The sequence below is a fragment of the Hippichthys cyanospilos genome, chromosome 14 (genome assembly GCF_059441005.1).
Source record: "Hippichthys cyanospilos isolate Australia breed blue-spotted pipefish chromosome 14, RoL_Hcya_1.0, whole genome shotgun sequence".
Taxonomy (NCBI): Eukaryota; Metazoa; Chordata; class Actinopteri; order Syngnathiformes; family Syngnathidae; genus Hippichthys; species Hippichthys cyanospilos.
In genome coordinates, this window is record NC_142382.1 from 163,406 (window position 1) to 185,576 (window position 22,171).

At 61.0% G+C, this 22,171-nt stretch overlaps 1 protein-coding gene across 2 annotated transcripts in view; it reads right to left on the reverse strand.

The window, feature by feature from the left end:
* Positions 1-7: 7 nt before the first annotated feature.
* The window catches only part of npas3 (neuronal PAS domain protein 3), a 33,832-nt gene continuing 11,668 nt past the window's right edge, over positions 8-22,171 (reverse strand). For both annotated transcript variants that reach the window (XM_088432865.1, XM_088432867.1), the window contains exons 2-12: positions 20,754-20,855; positions 19,026-19,270; positions 13,511-13,593; positions 9,970-10,059; positions 8,285-8,465; positions 6,253-6,362; positions 5,989-6,182; positions 4,530-4,636; positions 4,275-4,422; positions 3,896-4,011; positions 8-3,815 (exon numbers count right to left, since the gene is read on the reverse strand). In XM_088432865.1, coding sequence (XP_088288991.1) covers positions 2,767-3,815; positions 3,896-4,011; positions 4,275-4,422; positions 4,530-4,636; positions 5,989-6,182; positions 6,253-6,362; positions 8,285-8,465; positions 9,970-10,059; positions 13,511-13,593; positions 19,026-19,270; positions 20,754-20,855 — 2,425 coding nt within the window. In that variant the 3' untranslated portion in view covers positions 8-2,766. The remainder of the gene's footprint in view (positions 3,816-3,895; positions 4,012-4,274; positions 4,423-4,529; positions 4,637-5,988; positions 6,183-6,252; positions 6,363-8,284; positions 8,466-9,969; positions 10,060-13,510; positions 13,594-19,025; positions 19,271-20,753; positions 20,856-22,171) is intronic.

Here is a 22,171-nt window from a genome sequence, read left to right on the forward strand (position 1 = left end):
GGCCAGGTGGAGAGAAAGCTTTTTATTGTGAAAATGTCTTTTGCCAGATGTCGTCGTGACGCCAACTGAGAAAACGTAGAAAAGAAGAGCCGTTATAAAAATGAGGTCGGCGTGCGCTCACTTTGCAGCATTTTCGATGGTCGAAGCACAAAAAATCCAGAACCCAAAATCAAAACCAACAAAAGACTAAGCAAAACAGGCACTCAACGTTAGCATCCGTTAGCATTGCGTTCACGTTCGCCCTCTTCGGCGAGGCAAGAAATAGAAATGTACCGTAGTCGAGTTCCTTTCGTTTTTCTTTTTTGAAACCCTTTAACACTTGTTAACATTGATAGGAAGAGAAGAGAGCCCCTGCCGTCTTCTTCTGGTGGTCTCTTAGAAAAAACATAACCATTTGTAGAAGAAGAATTTTCAAAACACAGACACAGTTTTTGTTGACACGCAAGTGACGGGGACAGCAGCAGCAACAGCCGCCGTTTTCAAATCTTCACATACAAACACGGAACGGCGCCAACAAAGGGGCGCTTTGCTGTTTTTTTTCTTTGTTTTTTTACCTGCGCGTGCGTTGCGCTCATTTGTTGCCCGGCGTGGCAAATCGCGAGCCGCGTTTTGCGTCGGCCGGAGCGGGCCGGCGTCCGAGACGGGGGAGCGCCAAAAGCCGCTCCAAAAGTGCTAGAAAAATACACCTGTTGAAAAAGGCGGAAGCGGCGCCGCTTCTCCATAAAGTTGGAAACGGTCAGCCGGCCCGCCGACGCACGCAACGCACGCGCCCAATCGCAGAGCATTCTGGGAAGACGCATTTTCCGCCCCGGTCAAGCGGGACCTTCCTTTAGGCGCCAGCGCCGCAAAATGACGGAGGCGGGCGCCCGGCTCGGGTCGGGTCGGGGACGCCGGTGGGCGAGCTCCACTAACGGGGTCGGGGTCGGGACCCGGCCCGGGCGCCGCCACCGGCGAAGGAAACCTGGCCGGCGAAGGAAACCTTCACGAGGGTTACCCTACCCCTAACCCCCCTTCACTTGGGCCGAGGAAGGCGGCGCGGGCCCACCTGCGAGGTGGCACGAGGGCAGCGGCGCGGGCCGGTGAAGGAAACCTTCACGAGGGTTACCCTACCCCCAACCCCCCTTCACTTGCTTCACATCACCACGCTCGCGCCGGGCTTGTGAAAAGAAAAAGTCAACCGCGCTCGCCTCAACGCTAACCCGCTACTAGCTACTTAACGTCCCTGTTCGCTGGCCGGAAGCCAGGCAAATGACCGCGCGCGTCTTTTGCCGTCTGTTCGTTCCTTCCCTCCTCTTTGACGCGACTAACCGGCGTTTCCGCTAGCGCTCGTTACTAACGGCGGCGCCGAGCCGGAAACCTTTTTTTTCTTGTCCCGGTAAAAGAGGAGAGTAGAAACTTGGCAAAGGGCTGGCATTGAACCAAGATGACGCCGATGCGGGAAGGAGCGGCGGCGTCCCAGAATGCTTTGCTCCGGCGGCTTCATCAACAGGACGACGGCACGAAAGCAAAGCGGAGAAGAAGAATGGAATCAAAAGTAGTACAAACGCTTTTGTTTTTTGTCCTTGTGATTTCCTGCGGCGCGGCCACCTCCGAAACCTCCCTGCATTATTTGGGGTTCACACGAGAGCACAGACAAGACACGACGACGACAACGACGGCGGCGCGCACACACGTCACGGAGCAACACGCACGGCCACGGGACGTGGCCGTCAGCAACACTGAAAACACGGCGGGGGGGTGGGGGGGGGATAACGAAAAAACACCACTTTTACGCGCCGAGCACATTTTTGCGGGATTTTTTTTCGTCTTCTTAGCAAAAAATACAAACGATGTCGATTCACAGTGCACGTTGTTTTCTTGGGTTCTTTTTTTTGTGTTTTTTTCCCTCTTTTTGGCAACGAGTTGTCCGGCGATGCGACGGAAGCGGGCGGATTGTCTTCCCCGAAGTTGGCGGGGGAGATTCCGGAAGAAGACGAGCGGAAAAGACGCGCGCGCGATGGAACGGCAAGCGGCCCCGGCCCCAGACATTCATTTTTCACGTTGGCCCCGCCGGCGCGCTAGCATCCACGCTATCCTATTAGCGCAGATGGCAGCCGATCGGCGTCGCGGCCGGCCAAACGCTAGTTAGCTTCGACGCCAACCGACCGACGTCAAAGACGAACGAGCGTCGGCGCGGCGGTCCGCCGTTTAGCGCGGAAGCCGCTCGATGACGTAGGCCGCCGGCTTCTTGGGATAATAAAGCTTTGCCGGCGGTGGCGGCAAACCGGTGGATTTCGCTCGGCCGATCGGATTCCGACGGGAAACCGGTCTCCGATCGGTCCCGCTAGCCGTTCGGTCGGAACGCGCTTGCCGGAAAAGATCAACGCGAGCCAATTAGCGCCGCTGCCGGCCGACCGATTAGCATGGATGCTAGCCGATAACCTTGGCGCCCTAGCGCCGCGAGCGCGTCGTCCTCCAAATGTCCAAGACGGACGGCGGGGCGGGATGATGAAACGGGGAGTCGGGTCCACATTCTCAAGTCGCCTGTGTGTGCGTGTGCCCGTTTGACTTTTTTTTGTCGCCGGCTCGGAACGCCGAGCCCGGCCGGCGACGACGGGAAGCGGGGCTCCTTCCTCCGCTCGGGCCTTGGCGCGCCGCCTCCCCGTTTCTTCAAAGCGCGGCCTCCCGTCCCCCCTTTGCTTCTTTCCTCTTCGGTCGTTCCCCGGCCGGGACGCGGCGGGGTCGGAAAGCGCAGCGGGCCGGTCTCCGGTCCGGGCCGGCGCCCCCCTAGTCGTCCTTCCTCTCGGCCTGGACGCCGTTGGCGTAGACGGGAAAGGGCAGCGCCGAGAAAATCCCCTCGGCGAAGACGTTGGCGGAGGGCATCTGCGGCCCTCCGCCGGCCCCCGGAGAGCCGGCGAAGGGCCCCGTGGCGGAGGCGGCCGACACGTTGAGACGGTGCACGTGTTGGTACAGCATCTCCATGGGGGTCTTGGGGTCCGGGCCGAAAGCCGGGGCGTCGGCCGAGGCGCCGGGCGGCGCCGCGGCCGGCGTCGCCTCGGCCGGCGCGTAGCGGATGGTCCCGGTGGTGTAGACGCGAGGGGGCGTGCCGGCGGCCCCGCGGCGGGCCGGCTCGCCCGGGCACAGCGGCGAGGACGAGGAGGGCGCCTCCCGCCGCTTGTCCCGCGGCGAGGCCGACAGGGGCGGCGACAGGGGAGCCGCCGAGGAGGGGGGCGCCGACGGGGCCGAGCTCCCGTCGTAAGGGAGCTTCCTGGCCTCGGCGGCGGGCGGCGGCGTGAGGACGGCGTCGAGTACGGGGACCCGCTCGGGCGGGCCGGCGCCGTCCGGCTCGGCCGTCATGCTGTACGGCGACTCGTTGCGGGAAATCTCCCGGTTGGGCGGAAAGTTCCAGATGCTGCTGTCGTTGTCGAAGTTGATGGGCTCCGACATTTCCGTCTTGATCTTCAGGACGGCGCCGCCGGCCGGCGCCGAGGTCAGGCGCGGCTTCCGGCTGGGCGTCCGGTCCCACTTGTGCGCTCTGCGCCGCTTGCGGCGCCGGAGCTCCCCGCCGCCCCCCCGGTATCGCCCGTCGTCCGACGAAGACGACGGCGAGGGCCCCGGGCGCCCGTCCGCCTCGCCGTAATGCTCCACCTTGATGCGGAGGCCGCCCGGGACGCCGTCCTCGGGCTCGGAGGCGTCCGGCCCGTCGTCGCCGTCGGCGTCGCCGGACGTGTCGGGCTCCTCCCGCCGCGACGGGTCCCGGCGGCGTCGCCGGGACTCGGCCCGCGCGTCCTCGCCGAGCCCGGGCGGGTCGGGCTCGCCCGCCGCCTTCTCCTCGTCTGGGCGGGCGGACAAAACGGGGCGTGGCAGGAAACTTGCGGGCGGGACGCGGCGCGGCGCGGGCGCTTCCGGAACGTACCCGGGTTCGCTTCGGACCGGCAGTCCGAGTCGGAGGACTCCTCGGAATCCGGATTCTTCTGAGGGACGCTGGGCATCTGGCCGAAGTCCATGGGCGTGTCCTTGTACTCGTGATCACTGTCCGCGCGGACCCGGAAGGCACACAAGGAAAGGTGCGATTCAAAGGGACGACGCGTGTGATTTACAGCGTTTTTCCGAATCGCCGAAGCGATTCTAAATGTCAAAAAATGTGCAAAGAAATGTGTTCTTAGCGAGCGGCGGAACGCTTGAAATGTCACGACGGGTCCGGGCACGGAGAAACCCTAAGACCCGGGGGGGCGGACGACCGTATGAAATAATAGTATATACGCGGAAAAGCCACGGGACCGGGGCGGGCGCACCTGAGCACGTAGTTGACCCAGATGATGTTCTTGTCGCCGGCGTTCTTGGCGTTGACGGCGATGGTGGCGCTGGACTGGATCCAGACGTAGCCGGCGCTCCTCTGGATCCAGCGGTAGTACTTGGTCACGCACTGGCCTTTGTTGAGCACTGCGAGAGAGGGGGCGAGCGGGCGGGCGAGCGGGCGAGCGAGCGCGTCGTCACGGCCGCGAGCGAGGAGAGGATTTTCCCGAGCTCGGGGGCCGGCCCGTACTCACGGTCCAGGTGACTTTGCCTGATGGCGTCCACGTCCTCGGCGTGGATCAGCTGGTAGCAGCGCTTGCCCACCACGTCCGCCGCCGACACGTCCATGTAGTCGCCGATCCTGCGAAAGGCCAGCTCGCTCATCGGGCCCCGCCGAGACCTTATTCTATTGCCTTTATCCGTGACCTCTTTATCGTGGCGGTCGCCCGGCGGTTCGCCGCTTTTCAAACGCTATGCGGATTCGGTCTCATAAGCCCCTCGCTCTCATTTCGTAAAAGGGTTCGTGGAAAAGTCCTTCGTCCGAAGTCGCGACTAAAGTTTGGAAGGCCGCGGGACCGTCGGCGAGCTGACGACCCGCGGACGACATCGACGGAGATCCGCGAAAAGGCGGCGTCCGCCGGGGTCGTAATCGCGCGAACCCGAGTTGTGTGGAAAGTAGCTTGCGCCGGCGACTTTTCACTTGGGGGGGGGGGGGTTCCTCCGAGAACACGTTTCCTCTCTGCGTAATGGAGCGCTCGTCGCCGGCAAAAAGAAGCCCTAGCCGCCCCAAGGTTTTTTTGGTTTTTTTGAACTTCTCGATAGAATGGGGCGCTTTCTTCCGGCTTTGCGCGCGCCGGAGCCTGATAGAACGCGGACGGCGGTCAGCCGGTTAAGTCGGCGGCGAGATGCTATCGCTTTTATCTGGATGGCGGCGAGCAAGATAGATCCATCAGAGACTCGCCGCCGGCTTACGCCGCGACATTGGCTCATGAATAAAAATGCAAGCGGACGGACGGACGGACGGACGCGGCGTCGCGTCGGGAATCTTAAAAGGCGGCAAAATGAAACGCGACCGCCAGCGGGAGAAGGCGGCCCGAACCTGGCGGTCATGCCGCAAACCCCTCGGCGTTAGCGCGCCGACGCTTCCGCTTTGGAGCGGAAATGCGAAAACGCCGATAGGATTGGGAGCGTCGACGGCCAAAACGCCTTTGGAAGACGTCGGCGTCGCGCTGGGGAAACAGACGATAAACAACTCGCCAAAGGATATTGCTTTTGGCCAACGAAGCTCGGGGGGCAGGCTGGCAAAGACAAATTTCTTTGCTTCTTGATCTTCAACCCGCCTCCGGGCGTCACGGTACCTGCGCATTTAGCGTTAGCACGCCAGCCGGCGCGGTCCCGCGCCCGCTTTCCTCAATCAAAAGGAGACGAGAGCGGAAGTCTCCCGCCGTTTATCGGCGGTGCGGACGCAGCCTCGGCACGCCGGCGTCGCGCCCACTTTGAAGCGCGTCGGTCCGCTTCCAAACGGCCTCCGCAGGAACGGCCCGTGCGCCGGCGTATGGATCTTAGGTTCCCTTTCAAGCGTAACCTGCGAGAAATTCTTCGGCGGGGAACGCTTATCCGTTTAGCCGTCGCGCGCCGGCGCGAGGCGTCTTCGCGGGAAGTCGCGGTTCCTTTCGGCCTCCGGGACACCTCCGGGTTTTCGTCGGGGCTCACCTGTTCTCGCAGTAGACGATCTTGAGGTCCATGTTGACGCGGGTGACGAACATCTGACAGTCGATGCGCACCTCGTTGATGGTGGGCGGCGGCAGGGCGTGCGCCACGACCACCATGCCCATGATCCGGCCGGGCGACGGGCGGCCGCGCGAGGGCGCCGCGCCCACCCGCAGGCGGCCCGTCACGTGGATCACCTGAGAGGCGAAGGCGGGGTCAGGCCCCGGACGGGGGAGCGCCGCGAGAGCGCCGGGAGAGCGCCGGGACCTTGTATCCCGACGACTTGATGTGGACGCCCCTCTTGGTGAGCGTGGACTTCATCCGGACGAAGAAGGACCGTTCCAGACGGCGCTCGGGCGACGGGCCGCCGGACTCGGCTGAAAGGCGAGAGGGACGTTCGATCCGGGATCGGAGGAGGCGCTTCGGAATAGCGAATAGTGAAGCCGCCGAATAGCCAAAGACGCCGCGGGCGGGGAGGGCGGGGAGGACGGACGCCTGCGGGGTTTTGGACATCCCCGACCTTATGCCAGCCCGCGCGGCCGACGTCTCGCCTCGCCGATTCTCCCGTCGGAACAATCGCCTTTTTTATATATACATACGCGCGTGTTCAGGATACATGCGCGCGTGTCGAGACAGAGAGAAGAGCGGCGGTCCGGTCACAAAGACGTGAGGTTAGCGAGGGAAGACGCGGCGGGAAAGATGGAAAGGGACGTGGAGGAAGACAATGGGGAGCAGAGGCGGAAAGACACGCAAATGATGAATAAGACGTTTGTCATTCCGCCGGCGGGCGGGCGGGCACGCGTCTCCTCCAAGACCCCGAAGGCAGCAGGTGGCGCCGCGCCGCGCCGCGCCGCCCGGGAGCTCATTATTCTCAATGCGCACGCTTATATAATTACGATCGGCGCGGTGAAACTTTGGCGGCCTTTGAAGGACGAAGCGTTCATTAGGAAGAACATCTCGTGCGGACAAAGGCACGTAGCGGCGCCGCCGGGTCCCGGCGGTCTTTGCGCCGCCTCGCCGAGCCTCGTTGCGCGGCGCCGATAACGAGCCAAGGTTGACGCCGCCCCCGTTGCGTAAAAAGAGCCGGTCTACTTTTCTCGGGAGGGCCGGCTCGCAAGCCACGTGCCGCAAGCCTCGGGCCCCGAGGAGTAGGACCCAACAAGTGAGCCGGACGCCCGGTCCCGACCTACCGGTCGGCCGCGCTCGGGTTAGGGTTGGCGAAAAAGCGAAAAACGGCCGGAGGGAGACTCGGGAAGCCCGCCGTTTTGCCGCCGAGCGCTCGAGCTTCTTCTGCGGTTTTTCCCTATCGGATCGTTTTCAAGTAAGGGGCTTTTTGTGTTCCGCTTATCCATTAAAAATGGCATTTTCGTTACAAAGCAATTTTTGAAACGTTTTCCGATAAAAAGGCAAAACCCCAGCCAGGGACCTAAGTGCTCTTTCTGAGGGGAGCTGGAAATGATGGCAACGTTTGCTAGCTGGCAAAAAGTCTCTGCGTAATCAGGCACGAGGCGGCTCAAATCCGGAGAAGAAGCGAGGTGTTGCCTGTGCGTCAACACAGGCAACTCCCCTCCCCCGGCCGGCTAGCGTAGTCCGCTAACGTTGGAGTGACGCCTCATCAAAGGCTACGTGAGCTCGCCCGCTTTGAGAAGCGTTTTTAGCCTCAGTGTTTTTCGGGGAGGGGATGGGGGGGGGGGGAGTTTGCGTAAAGTCAAAGAGAAGAAAAAGGGAGAAAAAAGGCCGGCGTCCCAATTAATAAGAGCCGTCAAGCGGCGGCCAAGAAAGGCGCGGCGGATGTAATTAGCGCGCCGTCTCGGCGGAGCGCCGCAGCCGGCGAGGCGATCTGCGGCGTGTTTGAACGTCCTGATGAAGTGACGTCCTCCGCCCGGATCAAGTCGCTTTGTTTAATTTACAAATGGATTTTGCTCTAATTCTCAAATTATCGGCGGCGGCGTGAGAAGCCTCGCCAGGTGAAAAGCCTCGCGCGCGCCGCGCCGAATGCTAATGGCTGGGGAATCGCCGAGCGCGAGCGAGGACGCCTCAAGTATCGGGGCCCGGGTTGGGGTTGGGGCCGGCACGACGTTTGGGGGCCCGCCTTTGCGTACGCTTCAAAGGGGCCGGACCAGGTGAGGCTTTGCGGCCACGGGGGAGGCTAATTGGTTTTTTTGCCGAGGTCTCCTTGACGTCTTCCGATCGCAATCGCCGCCGCGCGCGAGACGTTTGCCTCGGCTTCGACGCGAGAGCGCGGGGGGGGGGGGGCAAATCGAGGACCCGCGTTTTGGGAGAAAGGCGGAAGGCTCACCTGGCTCGGGCGAGTCGGGGCGCGGCGGCGACGGCGAGGACCCGGACGAGGCGGCGTCCTCGCCGCGGGGGGCCGACCCCGGCCCCCGGCCGGGCGGCGCCTCGGCGCCCAGCTGCCGGGCCAGCTCCACGTGGTCGCCCGGGTGCACGTAGTCGAAGACGCTGCTGCCCGTCAACTCCACCTGCGGGCCGAAAACGCAACACGTCATCCGGAAAGGGTCACGCGCCGGCCGGCCTCTGTTGAGCGCTGCCGAGACGCCGGCCCTAACCCTGACCCCGACCCCGACCCCATCGCAGACAAACAACAAAGGCTATTTTGGAGCATTCCGGCCCACGCCGCGTCACCGGGTTGGAACGAAAACCGGTTAGCGGCGTTTACGCCTCCCTCCGACGCCGTTATTATCCCCCCGTTTTGTTCCATGGTCATCAAGTCCCGTGGCATGATGGGAAAAGTTTTTCGCATGTAGTGTTTATTTTGGGGATTTTTTTTTTTTTTACCAACCCAAAATGCTTTGCGCTGCTTAAGGGGTAAAAGGCTGAAAAGATATTTCACAGGGGGTACACCACTGGAAAAAAAAACCTGAAAAAAAAAAGCAATCGGACAAACGGCTAGCGTTTGTTCTGAGGGGACGACATGGTGGACCGGTCACCAAACGAGCGACCAATCGCACGGCAGCGTTGACACTCGCGCGCACGCCGAGGTTATTGTTTGCGCGCCACACTTTTTTGTATGTCATCATCACAATAGTCGTCCGCACGCGCGCACGCACGCACAAAGCAGCACAAAGCAGCGCAAAGCAGCGCAAAGCAGCGCAAAGCAGCGCAAAGCAGCGCAAAGCAGCACAAAGCAGCACAAAGCAGCATGGGCGCTTGCGGAGGACACGCGTCACCTCCTCCACGGGCCGGATTTGAAATTGCGAGCGCATCTCCAGGGGGCGCCGTTGACCTTCTGCCGCTCATCGATCACCCGCGTCGATAAAAATGATCGACTTCATTTGCATCTGATGGAATGGCTCAGCGTTGCGCATCCGCTTCATGTTAAGACGCTCCGTCGGCCGGGCCGCGCAGACGGACGGACTGCGTGATTGCATCCGGATTGCATCAGGCGTCCCGTCGCCATCCTTGACGACCAGAAGGACTGGGCCGACGGAGTCGCCGCAGCGCACCCCTTTGCCACATGGGGGCGCGCTACACAACGAGCGATCGTCCGCCGGCAACCCCAACGTCAGAAAAAAAAGGAACGGAAAAAGGGGGGGGGGGGCAAGACTGACCTCCCGGCGTCAACTTTTGCTTCAATGGCGGGATCGGGACGGCGCGGGGCGAAAAGTTGAAGGGAGAGGAAGAAAAAGCGGGAATTCATCCTGAACCGGAGCCGGTCCCGTAGGAGCGGGACAGGTCGGTAGCCAAAATCCATTCCCGTCTCGGGCTCAACCTTAGACCTTAGACCTCAGACCCCATCATAAAAGCGGATAGGTGACGAGTAAACAAAGCAATATATATTTGGGCGTGCCCGGTCAGCGACAGGAAAAATGTAGCGGACTTTGGGCCCTCGAGGGAAGAGGTTTCGGAGCTTTACAACGAGCGCGGCGTCGCTTGTTTTCTTGCTGCTGGCGCGCGGCTTTGGGATCCCGGGGAGACGGCGTTCAAGCGCTTCGGGTAGGCGGACGCGTCGTCCGACGGACTGACCTGCGAGAGTCCCAGGTAGATGGAGACGGTCTCCGAGATGTAGAGGAAGCGGCCTTCCCTGTTGAGTGCGAACACGAAGCCGTCCAGGGACTGAAAAGCACAAAAGGCCGCCATGGTTAGCGGGTCACGGGCCGCGGGCGGGCGGGCGCAGCAGCAGCAGCAGGTGTGCGCGCACGCGGCCGCATAAGTAATAGCGCCTTTGCGTGACATCCTCCGTCCGGCCGTTTTTTACAGCCGCCTCTGCTCACGCGGGTCGCGGGCTTGCCGGCGCCTATCCCGGACCGCTCGCCGGCCGGTCACGAGACGCGCGCAAACGAACAAGCGTCGGCGCGGCCGATCCGACCCGAGGACGACGGGGTGTGGCCGGCGCGCCCGCCCGCCCGGGGAGATAACGCAAACTCCACGCGGGAAGGCCTAAGAAGGTTATTCAGACGAGCGATACAAAGCCAAACCATCCAAAAGATTTCCAGCAAACGTAAAAGGGCGGAGAAAACTCGCCTCCTTTTTCTGCTCCTTTTCTGGAAGGCTCTCGCACATAGCGCAACAGATGCTTTCTCACCCCCCCCACACGCATCCCTCTCGCGCGCACGCAGACGCAGGCGCCCGACGGGACGAGAGCGTCGGCGGATCCCCAATCAGCTGACCTCGCCTGTCACACGGGATATTGTTTCCGAGGCCCGCCGCTTGTTTCCCCCCCAACATTTGCATATTAATAACACAGGCGCTCGCTCGCTCGCAGACGCGCTGTGGGCCCGCAGCTCTGGACGAGCGCGGGGGATGGCCGCGCACACACCGGTTAGGACAACAAGCAACACACATTTCATTGTCTCCATCCGCACGCCCCGTGGCGGCGCCGCGTGCGCGCGCGCGCTCGCGCTCGCGCGGCTGGGAGAAATCACAGAGGCTCTGACCGCCTCCTAGTAATTATGCTAATTGCTTGGATGCCCTTGCCTTTATTTATGCACGACTGCTAAGATAAATAAAAGGAAATTGCTTTGGATCTAACTGTATTCATTTCAGCATGCTAACTAGAATGCTAACGCCGCGCGTGCGTGCGCGCGCGCGAGTGGGTTTGCCACCCCCCTCGCTTGCGCACATTTGTTTACCCTTCACAAATTCCGCAGGTAATTGCAATTTTGATTGTACATTTATTTATTTTATTTGTTGTGTGTGTGGACGGCTTGTGTCGGGCTAATAGTGTGTGTGTCATCATAAATTGCTTTGTCCTATTAAGCAGAATGAAAATGTTGAAAAGGCTTCGCTCACTTCTGCAGAGACGACAAAACAACTTTGACTTTTGCACATAACGCAAATGTTTACACTGCAAATATATATTTATATATATATATATATATATATATATATATATATATATATACGCAGTATATGTATACACATGTATGTGTGTGTAAACATTTGTATAAAAACATATAAAAACCCCAATTTGCATTTTCATCAACAATCCAAAAATAAGATCGCTTTTGTAAATCCTAAGAAGAGTTTGCGTCAATTAGTATGGACGCGTTTGCCCTCAAGTTCCGCACTGGCGCCACCTGGCGTCCACTCACGCAGTCAACGAAAAGTGCGATCGATCTCGCCGGCCGCTTCCCGCCTCGTGCAGGTCGGGCCACCGATCGGCCGCCATCTTGGAAGCGTTCGCCACATTCGGCCGCTTTCCATGTTGGCGAATGGAAAAAAACAAAGGAGGAAGGTCGCACGCCATTTAGGGGGAGCGCCGGCGAGGCGGCGAAAGACAACAAGCGAAGAGAGGGCCCGGCCCCGGCCTCCGAGCCCCGCTTGCGTCCGCGGGGGCCGCTTCCGCTTCCCGAGCCGACGGCCGCAAAGGTCGACCTTTGCGCCCTCGTGGCAGAGTCCAAAAGGTCAAGCGGCCGCCGGCCGGACCGGCGTCGGGGCCGAGTCATCGATCGGCGGGGGGGAGCGCCCGGCGAGGCGAGCGCGCGGGGAGTCGGAAAAGGTCGACGCGTCGATAACGCCGAGACGGCGGCCGGAAGGGGGGGGGGGGTCGAAAATACCGGAGGCGCGATCCGACCGGCGCCGCCCTCGACGTACGTCGAAAGCCGGCAAACGCGATGCGGCGTCGGCCTTTTTTCGGTCCTTTGTCTGTATCTGCCTAGACCGCCTTATCCCCACGTGGCTTTGCGAGCGTGACCTTGGTTTTTTTTGGATCCGTCGGCGCGTCGGCGGTCGCGCAACAATGAGAGGCGGCTTTGGCGTCGGCCCTCTGACGCGGCGCTCGACGGCGCGTCAGAGGCGTCGCCCCGGCGACCGGACGGCGCGCCGGCCGCTCAAGGACGGACGCGTTAAACGCTCTCCAGACGGATGGCGCTTCCCGCCGCCGCGCTTCCCCTCAACGTCCCCTTCCAAATTCACGCCGCAGAGGACAAGCGCCCGCGCAACAGGCGCACGCATCCGCCGCCAATATGCCAAACGCACATCACATAGAGACAAACACACAAAGGCGCGCCGTCGTACTGTAGCAAGACGCAAGCCGAAGAGTGTGCGTTTGGGGCCCGCGCGGATGGCGCCGGCGTGGTGACGGATGGCGCTAATAGCGAGGAGGCGGCGCGGCCCGTCGCCCGCGTCTTCAGCCTTCCCGGTGGCGTTAGCGGTCCGAAAAACGACGACGGAGCCGTGCGCGAACGACGGCCGGTTCATTTCCTAAAGGCCCGCTTCTACCGTTCTGCTAGCCGACGTCCGAATTGAGTCGTCGCGGCAAGGCGGGAAGGGGGAGGAGGGGGAAGACGGGGAGGGCGCGGCCGGGCGGCTGACGAGTCCAAAGCGGCGCCGTCCTCCGTTTGTCTTCATTTGGCCCGACGGCCTTCGCGCCTTTCGATTAGCCGCGCCAAACGGAGCGCCGGGAGAGGGAGGAAGCCGAAAGAAAAGGCGGCGGAAAACGCCAAAGCGGCCGACAATATGCTTACTCCGTCCAATCGCCTTCCGCTTTGACTGCGCGCGCGCCCGCCGGATTACCGGGCCAAGGGTTCGAGCGCAGAAGAATAGGGTTGAAACGCCGCGTCATTTCCAGGCGAGCGCACAAAGGAGCGCCGTCACCTACACGGAAATGTAAACGTCCATACATTAACCTTTGCGCGAGCGGGACGGCGGCGCCCGCGTCTGCAAATTGGCCTCATTAATCGTTGGCCTAATTGATTGCGAGAAGTTTGCGGGTGACATTTGAGGAACGAGCGAGCGAGCGAGCGAGCGAGGCGGCGCGATCGATGGCGCCGGAGCGCCGCGCGAACCGACGACGGACACTCGCTTAGCCCGTCGGGGGAAACCGAGCCCGGAGAGCTAGCTTGAGCGCTTGCTAACCGGCCAGCTAGTTCGCTCTCTCGCGATGGCCGCCTCTTACACACGCGTACGCCGTATCTGCGATTAGGCGGGTGTAACTGGGAAGAACGGTGAAATCCGGTCGTGATGCGGCACGAAAGAAGAAGGGGGCGACGATTTGGAAGAAGCGAAAGGCCAGAAAAGCCAGAAAGTCCAAAAGGAGCAAGCGGACGTTCGCCGGACGCCCTACCTGCAGGATGTGGCTGCCCAAGTGCGGTTCAAAGATGTCCGAGGCCGAGGTGGCGGGCGTCCTCCTCCTCTGGTTGCCGATAGCTACATACACATGTACACGTACGTGCACGCGCACACACATGCACACGCACGTACACACGAGGAGAGAGAAAGCACAGGACAGGACAGAAGAAGACCGGTCAGACTGGGACACATTGAAACCAGCCAAGCGGCGCGCACACACATGTACGTGCACCCGGACGCCAACGCACACGCACGCACGCGCACACGCACACACACACACACACACACACGCACGTTGAGCCAGCCTGGCGTGACAAACACACATTGCACAGGACAAGAGGAAGCAGTGAGATCAGCTGCACGGCGTTTCCCGGCCCGCTAATCACCCCGCGCAGGACTTGGCTGACGGCCGACAGGACGGGGCCCGCAGGCCGGTCGGGATGATTTCTTTCAGCGACTTCTGATGTCGGCAGACGGGCGCGACGCCTTTGCGCGTGCGGCGCGGGGGGCCGGTTTTCCCTCCCTTCCCTTCCCCTCCGTCCCGAGACCCCGGGCGTCGGAAGACGAGCGCCGCTCTAGTTTGAAGCGAAAGCGCCCGGGTTTGCGGCCCGACGGGGCGGAGTGGCAACGGGCCGCCGCCGGACGGCTTCCGACTCCGGCCGCGGTAAATAGAATGATGGAACGGATGGAAATAAAGACGAAATTCCAAGGAGGCTAAGCTAGGCTAGGGAATATGGCCTAACAATAAAGGGAAATAAATCAACATTTATGCTCTTTTTTAATTCCACACATGTATTTTATATATACGTAGCGCTCACTATACTGTTTTGATCAAATTTTTAATACGTACGTAGAATTTGGACGTTTTTACCTGGGGCTTTACGCGCAATAGCGAATTATCGTAGGCTCGGCTTGCCCGCCATCCGGCCGATTCGCGTCAGGATCCCGAACGCGGAACGGATCCACCCCGCGACGCGGCAAGCCGTTCGCGAGCACGTCGACCCGTCCGAACTGTCCGGTCCGGAAGAAAGGCGAGGAAAGGCCAAAACGGCGGTTTCGAGCCGAAAAGAAGAGAAGAGAAAAGAAGAGAAAAGAAGAGAAAAGAAAAGAAAAGAAAAGAAAAGACGGGTACAGCCGGTTGACCAGCGACAAGTGCAGCACAGAGGAGCCACCTGGCCGAGCCGGGTCGGGCCGGGCCGGGCGGATGGCCCGGGGTGTTGGCGGGATCCCCCCCGGACCTCATTAGAGCAAATTTCAAGCCCCTCCCCCTCCTCAAAGCATGTCACGGGGAAGCGCCTCACCTTCGTCATCGTCATCTTCATCCAAAAGACAAGGCGGACTAAGAGGACCGCGGAGACTTCGGAACAACAAAATAAAAGAAGAAAAAGGCCGCGAATGATAAAAGCCCCGCGGCCACGCTCTCGGCGCTTAGCGCGCGTAGCCTCGTCTCGAGCGTGGGCACGCGCACGCGCCGCTACGAAACGCGTCCGCGGCCGCATTCGCTCGCTCGCAGAGTACGGAGGCGCGCGAAAGACTGCAAAGGCGCGGGCCGGGCGTCACGTGCAAACGGGCGCTCGCCGAGTCACGTCTGCGGTCGCTCGCCTTGCTGCCGGAGAGGCGCGCTCGCGCCGACCCGCGCGCGCTCCCCGAGCTGTTTAAAAAGTCATTAGCGCCGCCGGCATTTCTATTGATTTCGTTTTAATTAGCCCGCGTTTTCAAATTTGACCGGCGCCGTCCCAAAAATACAAATCCGCGGCCGCTCGTTACTGGCTCCGGCTGACCTGACGCGGCAACCCCCCCCCCTCCCGCTTAAAAAGCCCAAAGGATGCAAAGTCCTTAATATATATATATATATATATATATACAGAGAGAGAGAAGCATTCCTAACATTTTCATTCGCACTGAATATTTCTTTCAGCGGCGAGTTGCGTGGTCGCAGGCAGGCGCCGCGACGGGCGCTCCTTTGAGCCCGGCAGGCGGCTGCTGCAAAAACAAACAAACGGTAACCCATGGATGGCAAAAGGAAAAAAAGGAATATTCAATCATTTGCTTTCATCGCCAATGCGGAAGGATAGCCGGCTTTTTCTTAATATCCTTCAATCCAACCATTCGAAATCGATTCTGAAAATCAGTCATTGATTGTGATGCGAACGATTTTTTTTGGGGAGTCATTTTGGGTGCAGGCTAATATATTGTTGCTCCCAGTGCCAGATGTGTTGCCTTTCCGTTTGCCGACCCTTGGACTAGTGCAGCGCTTCTCAAATAGTGTGTATGTGTGTGTGTGTGTGTGTGTGTGTGTGCGTGGGGGGGGGCATGTTGTCACCCTCTGGGTGGAATTTCAGCTCCCCGCTTTTTCCCTTTGGTGTGAAATGCCTTCGGTGTAAAGATGAAATGCCGGCAAGGCTTTCTTGAAAAGACCGCTCGCGTCCAACTGATGGCCTCTGCGCGGGCACGCTCGCGGGCGGGCGGGCGGGCGCGTGCCGACAGGACGCTTCCCGGCCAGGCGCTTGACAACGCCACGTTATCTGCCAGCCCCAAATGAAAAGCCGCAGCAAGAATAATAACTCCCGGCGAGCACGCGCGCTATCGGCTACGGCGCAACTATGATGTACGACGCTCATCCCGGGCGGGCTCTTATGGGAAAACGCAAGCGATGGCGGGGAGATAAGAGCGCAATAAAGGCGTCGGCGCGCCAAAAGGCAACTTGCGCTTTTGACCGGCCGCTAACGAGCCGGCCCCAAGCGCGCGGGAACCATGCGCGACCGGACGGCTTTGCTTTTTCTTAAGTCTTTTGGAGCGGCGGGGACGCGGCCGGACGCTATTTGGCAGCGGATCTGCTCCGGGGCACGTCCGAACGGGAGCCCGTTGTCGGATCAGGGACGCGGCCGGACGCTATTTGGCAGCGGGTCTACTCCGGGGTGAGGCCCTTTGAGACTCGGCCGATTCGGGGCTACGCCAATAAAACTGGATTCCATTCCTGTTATCGACTTTATCGCTTGCGCCGTTGCGTGGAACGGAACTTTCCTCCAACCTTCGGCAACGGCGAAAATCTCCATCCAGTGCAGCTCTTCGGTCCAAACAAACGTACGGGCTGCGGGAGGAGGAGGGGCCGAGCGAAGGGGTCGCTAAGCGACTCTTCAAACGGCGGCGCAACTTCACGGTTCGGTGAACGCCCCCCCCCGCCCCCCACCCCCGCTCGATCTCATCCGATTCATTCATCTCTGCGTCCTCCAACTCTCTCTCGCTCGTACAAAGACATCCAAAGCGTCCCTCTTCCCGCGGCGGCAGGTGAGGAGCCTTTGAGAGAGGTCGCCGGCAAGGTCGCGGGAGCGTCCGACCGAGCCCCGTCTCCGGCCCGTTTACGGGGCGACCTTGGACAGAGGTCGGGAAGTCCCGCCCGCCCGACGTCATCCGCGTGCCGCAAAACCAGCTACCGTTCTTCTCCTCTTTTCGCTTTTCTCGCGCAATAAGGGCGAGGGTTAAAAATGGAACGGAAACACGGCATGCACCCTGGCGGCGTATATTTCGTGGCGCGCAAACAATAAAGGCGCACGGAGTCAAAGCGACGGCGCGGCCATTGGAAAGGACGCGGCGGGGAATCCGAGCCGGTGAAAGGGATGCCAGGCTCCGGAAACGGAAGCGGCAAAGAAAAAACAAAAAGCAGAATTGCAACAAAACCTTTGGAACGAAGCAATGAAAAGTTGACACTGCAGACGGGCGACGTGTCGGGCGGGGGGCGCCCAGCTTAAGCAATCAAAGAGCCCGCCAAGGCGCCTAAAGGGATTAGCCCGGGGCGTTGGCGGCGGGCTAACCGCGTTAGCGGGGAAGCGCGTCCTTCACGGGGAGCTGCGCGCCGGCGCCGCCGCCCCCTTAGCGCTGAGACGCTAGCTCCTTCGCCGCCGGTTGCCACGTCGCCCGTTTACATGTGTTGCTGCAGCGTCAGTGGTTCTTTGCCGCCTGTTTACATGTGTCGCTGCAGCAAAATCCGCCGTTTCCATTGGAAACTTAAAAGGAAGCGTTATCCGGGAGCGATAAGCTACGCGGAAAGCAAAGCTACATCGGCGGACGTATCCCACGGGCGCTTTTCTTTCTTTGAACAATTTTCGGCCTATCAAAAACCGCGGCCGCCCCTCACCCGCTCGCTTGTTGCGAGGGCAGGAAACGACGGCGACGCTTTGCCGTCCTTTGCCCCCCCCGACCCCCCGCTGAGCGCGGCGAGCGACGACGCGCTCATACGGTTCGAGTCAAATTTGGCACCCGACAGTAGTTGGCAAAATAAGATGGAGCGCGAGCGAACTATGGCGCCAAGGAAAGTGCGTGCGTGTGTGCACGCGTCCTTGCTTTTTGCCATGTGGGTGTGCGTTGATTGCATAGCGTCTGGCCAAGTGTGGCATTTCAGCGTCCGCCGCACCGGGCATGCATAATGAATTAGCAGGTGTCGGAGTGGGTCCCGCGCACGCGCGCACGCCAATGCAACAGATAGCCCAAAACGCACACACATACACACATAGGGCAATAAATGGGAAGACGGCGAGCGAGCGGCCTGGCGTCTGGCGGCCGCAAAGGTCAGCCTTGTTTGTGTGGCGCGGCAGATGTGGAGAGCGTGTGACAGCGAGTCAAAAGTGCACAAGAGCAACTGATGGGTCAATTAACGCAAAGGGCAGCGGGGGGGGGCTCATATTGCCAAGTGTGCGTTTGCTACTTGACAAAGTTTGAGAAGAGTGCGGCAGGAGGAAGCGCTAAAGTGGCGGAAGCGGGCCGCGCTCGCGCCGGCACATTTTGGGAGCCGTTTGCCGTTTCATTTAGCTTGCGAGCAATTTGAATTCCCGCCCTCAAACGATCCATTCCCCTTCCTGCGACGCGAAGGCGTTCCAGGGTTCGTATTTGACGCGTAAGCGTAGCGTCGCTTCATTGTTTGGTTAACCCGGAGCCAACGCCGCCCGACGCGGGCCTGGAGCCAAATGAGGACGTTGCGAAGCGCTCCTTTGCTTCCTTCCTTTCATGTTTGTTTTTGTGTCGTGACACTCTCCGATGCCCCCTACAGGCGCGTGGCGGAAGACCGAAGAGAACGCGCGCGGGAAAACGTCCGTCTCCTTTCATGACGCCGCGGAAAACACGCGCGCGCAGGTGTCTGCGTTGCTTTCATGAAAATGCATGCGCCTCTTCAAAGCGCCGACGACAATGGGGCCATCTGGCGCGGCGAGGCCGGCGTATGCGCCGTCCTCCTCTGGAGACGCCGCCCGTCGCGCCCCTTTCAAAGGGAAAGTGGGCTCCGCGTCATCAAAGGCGGCGGCTAACGCGTCCGTCCGGGCTGAAATTTCGGCGACTCCGGAAACCCAGCCGGCCGGCCGTAGCCCGCGATATACGAATCCGATAGGTGGGCCGCGCGATATAGGCCGCCGGACGCGCGCAATTCCCGCCGCGCCACGCGGACCGTCCTCCGCTCGTCGGAAAAAAGACGCGGCGATGGGCAAAAAAACCAAAAAGCGGGCGGGGGGGCAGAGGCCTACCTTTGACGGAGGTGTTGGGGGGCGGCGCGTCCACCCGCAGGTTCCACGGGGGGTCCCCCTGGTTGGCAAAGTCCCTCATCTTCAGGTAGCTGATGGTGAGGCGAATGATGGAGGCCTTGTCCAGCTGACTGGTGATGGCGCCCGGCAGCGGCAGCATCTTGGCCAGCTCGTAGAACTCAAAGTTCTCCTTCCCCCGCCGCGACCTGGCCGCGTCCCGCGACTTCTCCTTGCGCAGGGCCTGCAGCCTGCCGGGCCACAGCGGAGGTCAGGCGCGAAGCCCGAGCGGCCGTCGGTCGCGTCGGTGACGCCTCCCTCCCTCCCTCCCTCCCCCCCTGCCTCGATCGGCTGTGCGCTACGCGCGCGCCTTCCTGCGTATACGTGTGCGCGGCCGTGCTTTGAAAACACCGGCTGAAAGGACGTCGTAAAGTCGGGCCGGGCGACTTGACGGCGTTTTAAAAAGCTCCGCGCGAGGCGGTCGTAAAGTTCGGCCGGCCGCGAGATGCGTGTTTTGCCGGCCGGCGCGCCGGGAGGTCAAGGTTTAACTTGCGGGTCGATCGGAGGTCGAGCGTGCGACGCGCGACGGCGGCGGTCGCGGGCGGCCGATTTACAGTCGGCCGGCCGCGCGAGCCCCGCCCCCAACGGACCGACCGTCCGCCTTTTAACGCCGTGGCCGTCGAAGAGGGGAAGTCGGCCGCGAGAGAGCCTCGTGTGACGCGCCGTCGGAAAACGCAAGCGTGCGTGCGTGCGTGCGTGCGCTCCTGGAATCAGCTAATAAGTGCCCTTGTCTCCACGCGGATCCTCCTTTTATTTCACGTCTCCCACCCCGCACTCGCGCACGCCGGCTCTCTTTGTACATGTACGCACCGTGATATCGCAAATCCCTTTTTCCGTGTGACAAAGGCCTCAGCGGAAGGTGGCCGACAACAGACCGAACGTACGGCGCCGCGTTTGCACACCGCGCACGCCGGCTCCAAGCGGAAAATGACGTTTTGTCACGCAGACCTTGCCGGCGCCGGACCACGTCGGGCGCGGAGGCGCCCGCGCGCAAAAGACGGCGGCCGGACCGCGCGCATCGCGGAAGTCGGCCCTTCTCAAACGGGAGATTCCGAGCGGCTTCCGCGCACGCTCTCGCGCTTCCTCTGGACGGAAACGCGTACGGGCCGACCCGTCCGATGGGCGGCCTTCGCTCGAGCCGGGGCGCGTCGGGGGCCCGGTCCTTCCGTACGGAAACGGGAAGTCCCCGGCCGGGCGGTCGGGACCGGAGCGAGCTCCTCGGAAGGCCTCGGCCCGAAGGGGCGCGGCCCTCCTTTGACTCGGGCTGCGGTCTTCGTCCGGTCTCTCTTATTGACGCTTTTCAAATCCAGTTGGAACGTGGCGCTGAATATGAATTTTGTGTTTTACACAAATGCTCGTCACCATCAGTGACGCCATCATGTACGCACGCACACGTGTGTATATGCTGTAATAAATGTCGATTCCTTCAAGGGTAGAAAAGTAAGGCGGAGCTATGGCAAGGGCTGCTGACGGAGGAGGGAATGTTTTGGGGGCGCCCGCTAGCCGCCGCCTCTTTTTGAGGGTCAGCTTTGACTCGACCGTAGGGGACGGCACCGGCGGTCTGCCGGTGGTTTCCCCTGATTCAAACGCGCCTGATTCAAACCATCCGGATGCTTCTCGGGCTTCCGCTAACCCAAATGCTAACCCTACGCGAGCGAGCGAGCGAGCGCTTACCACGGCGACGAGGTGTGCTGCTGTCCTCCGGCCAGGTGAAGGCTCTTGGGCCGAGCGGCCGAGCAGCCGCCCGCGTTGGCCGGACGCTCCCAGTAGGGGTCGCTGCGGAAGACGCACAAAAACACACGGCGATGAGCCGAGGGCCGTCATCCGGGCCGCCGCCACTTTTCTTTTTATTGCGATATCGCGACTAGCGCATCCGTCGCGACGGACAGAAGAGCAAAAAGGACAACGGGTAAACAAAGATTTGCTGCCGCACGTGATGTCGAATTGGGGGGGGGCGGCCACCCCGAGGTCGCCGTCGTCAGGTACGCGTCCTCAGCGCGGTCACGCGACGTCAACGATCCCGTGTGACGATGTCGTGATCGCGCCGCATGACGTGGCTACGTGCCAAAATGGAGTGAAACGCCGTCCGACGGTTAGGGGCCACGGAGTCGCACCACGCCGCCAAAGGTCATCCGCGACGACGTCGAGACCGTTGAGGCAACGTTCCCGGCGAGTCGCCTTCGCACCAGCTCGCTTTTGACGCCTTGAGGAAGAAGGCGGGGCCGGGCGGGCGGGGGGTCGTCTGTAGAAGGCGCTCCGGAGCAGCGTGAGAGCCGGCGAGCGTGTCGGCCGACGCGTCCGCTCAATCAAACGCTGCTCGCGTCCGCGCCAGAGGAAGCATAAACAAAAGACGCCTCCCGCCAAACTGCGAGGAGGAGCAGGAGGAGGAGAGAAGATGGAGAAGGAAAAGAAGAACGACAAGAAGAGACAGAAGAGGAGAGCAGAGAAAGAAGAACAAGACAAAGAGGTAGGAGAGAAGAACAAGGGAAAAGAAAAAGGAGAATATGAAGAAAGAGAAGGTGGAGAGAAGGAGAAGAAGCAGAGAAGAAGTCGAAGATAAACAACTGCAAGAAGAAGATGGAGGAGAGGAAAAGGGAGAAGAGGTAGGAGAGGGAGAAGAAGAAATTGAAGATGAACAATTGGAAGAAGAAGAGGTAGAAGGAGAAGCTGGAGAAGGAGAACGAGCGCGAGAGGGAGAAGAAGGAGTGGAGTGGAGATAAACAACCGGAAGAAGAAGGAGAGAAGGAGCGGAAGAAACTAGAGAGGATTCCGCAAAGTCGCCGTGGCAACGCAAACTCGAGAAGATAGGGCAAAATCGCGCTTCATCAAAACTTCATCAAACGGCGAAACCGTGATTGGGACCGCGACGGGGTCAATCGAAAGGCTCCGGGACCTTCCGCACCGACGCCGAGGTCCTCGTCCGAGAGTTCCGTGGCGTCGAGCAAACGGAGCCCCCCCCCCCCCCGCCCCCCTCCCGCCGTCCAATTAGCTCCGCGCCGGCGCAGACGCCCCGCGTGACCGCACGCCAATCGTTCGCTTGGCTCGGCGCCGCCCGCGCCTCATCTACATCATTTAGGTGCGCGCCGCCCCCA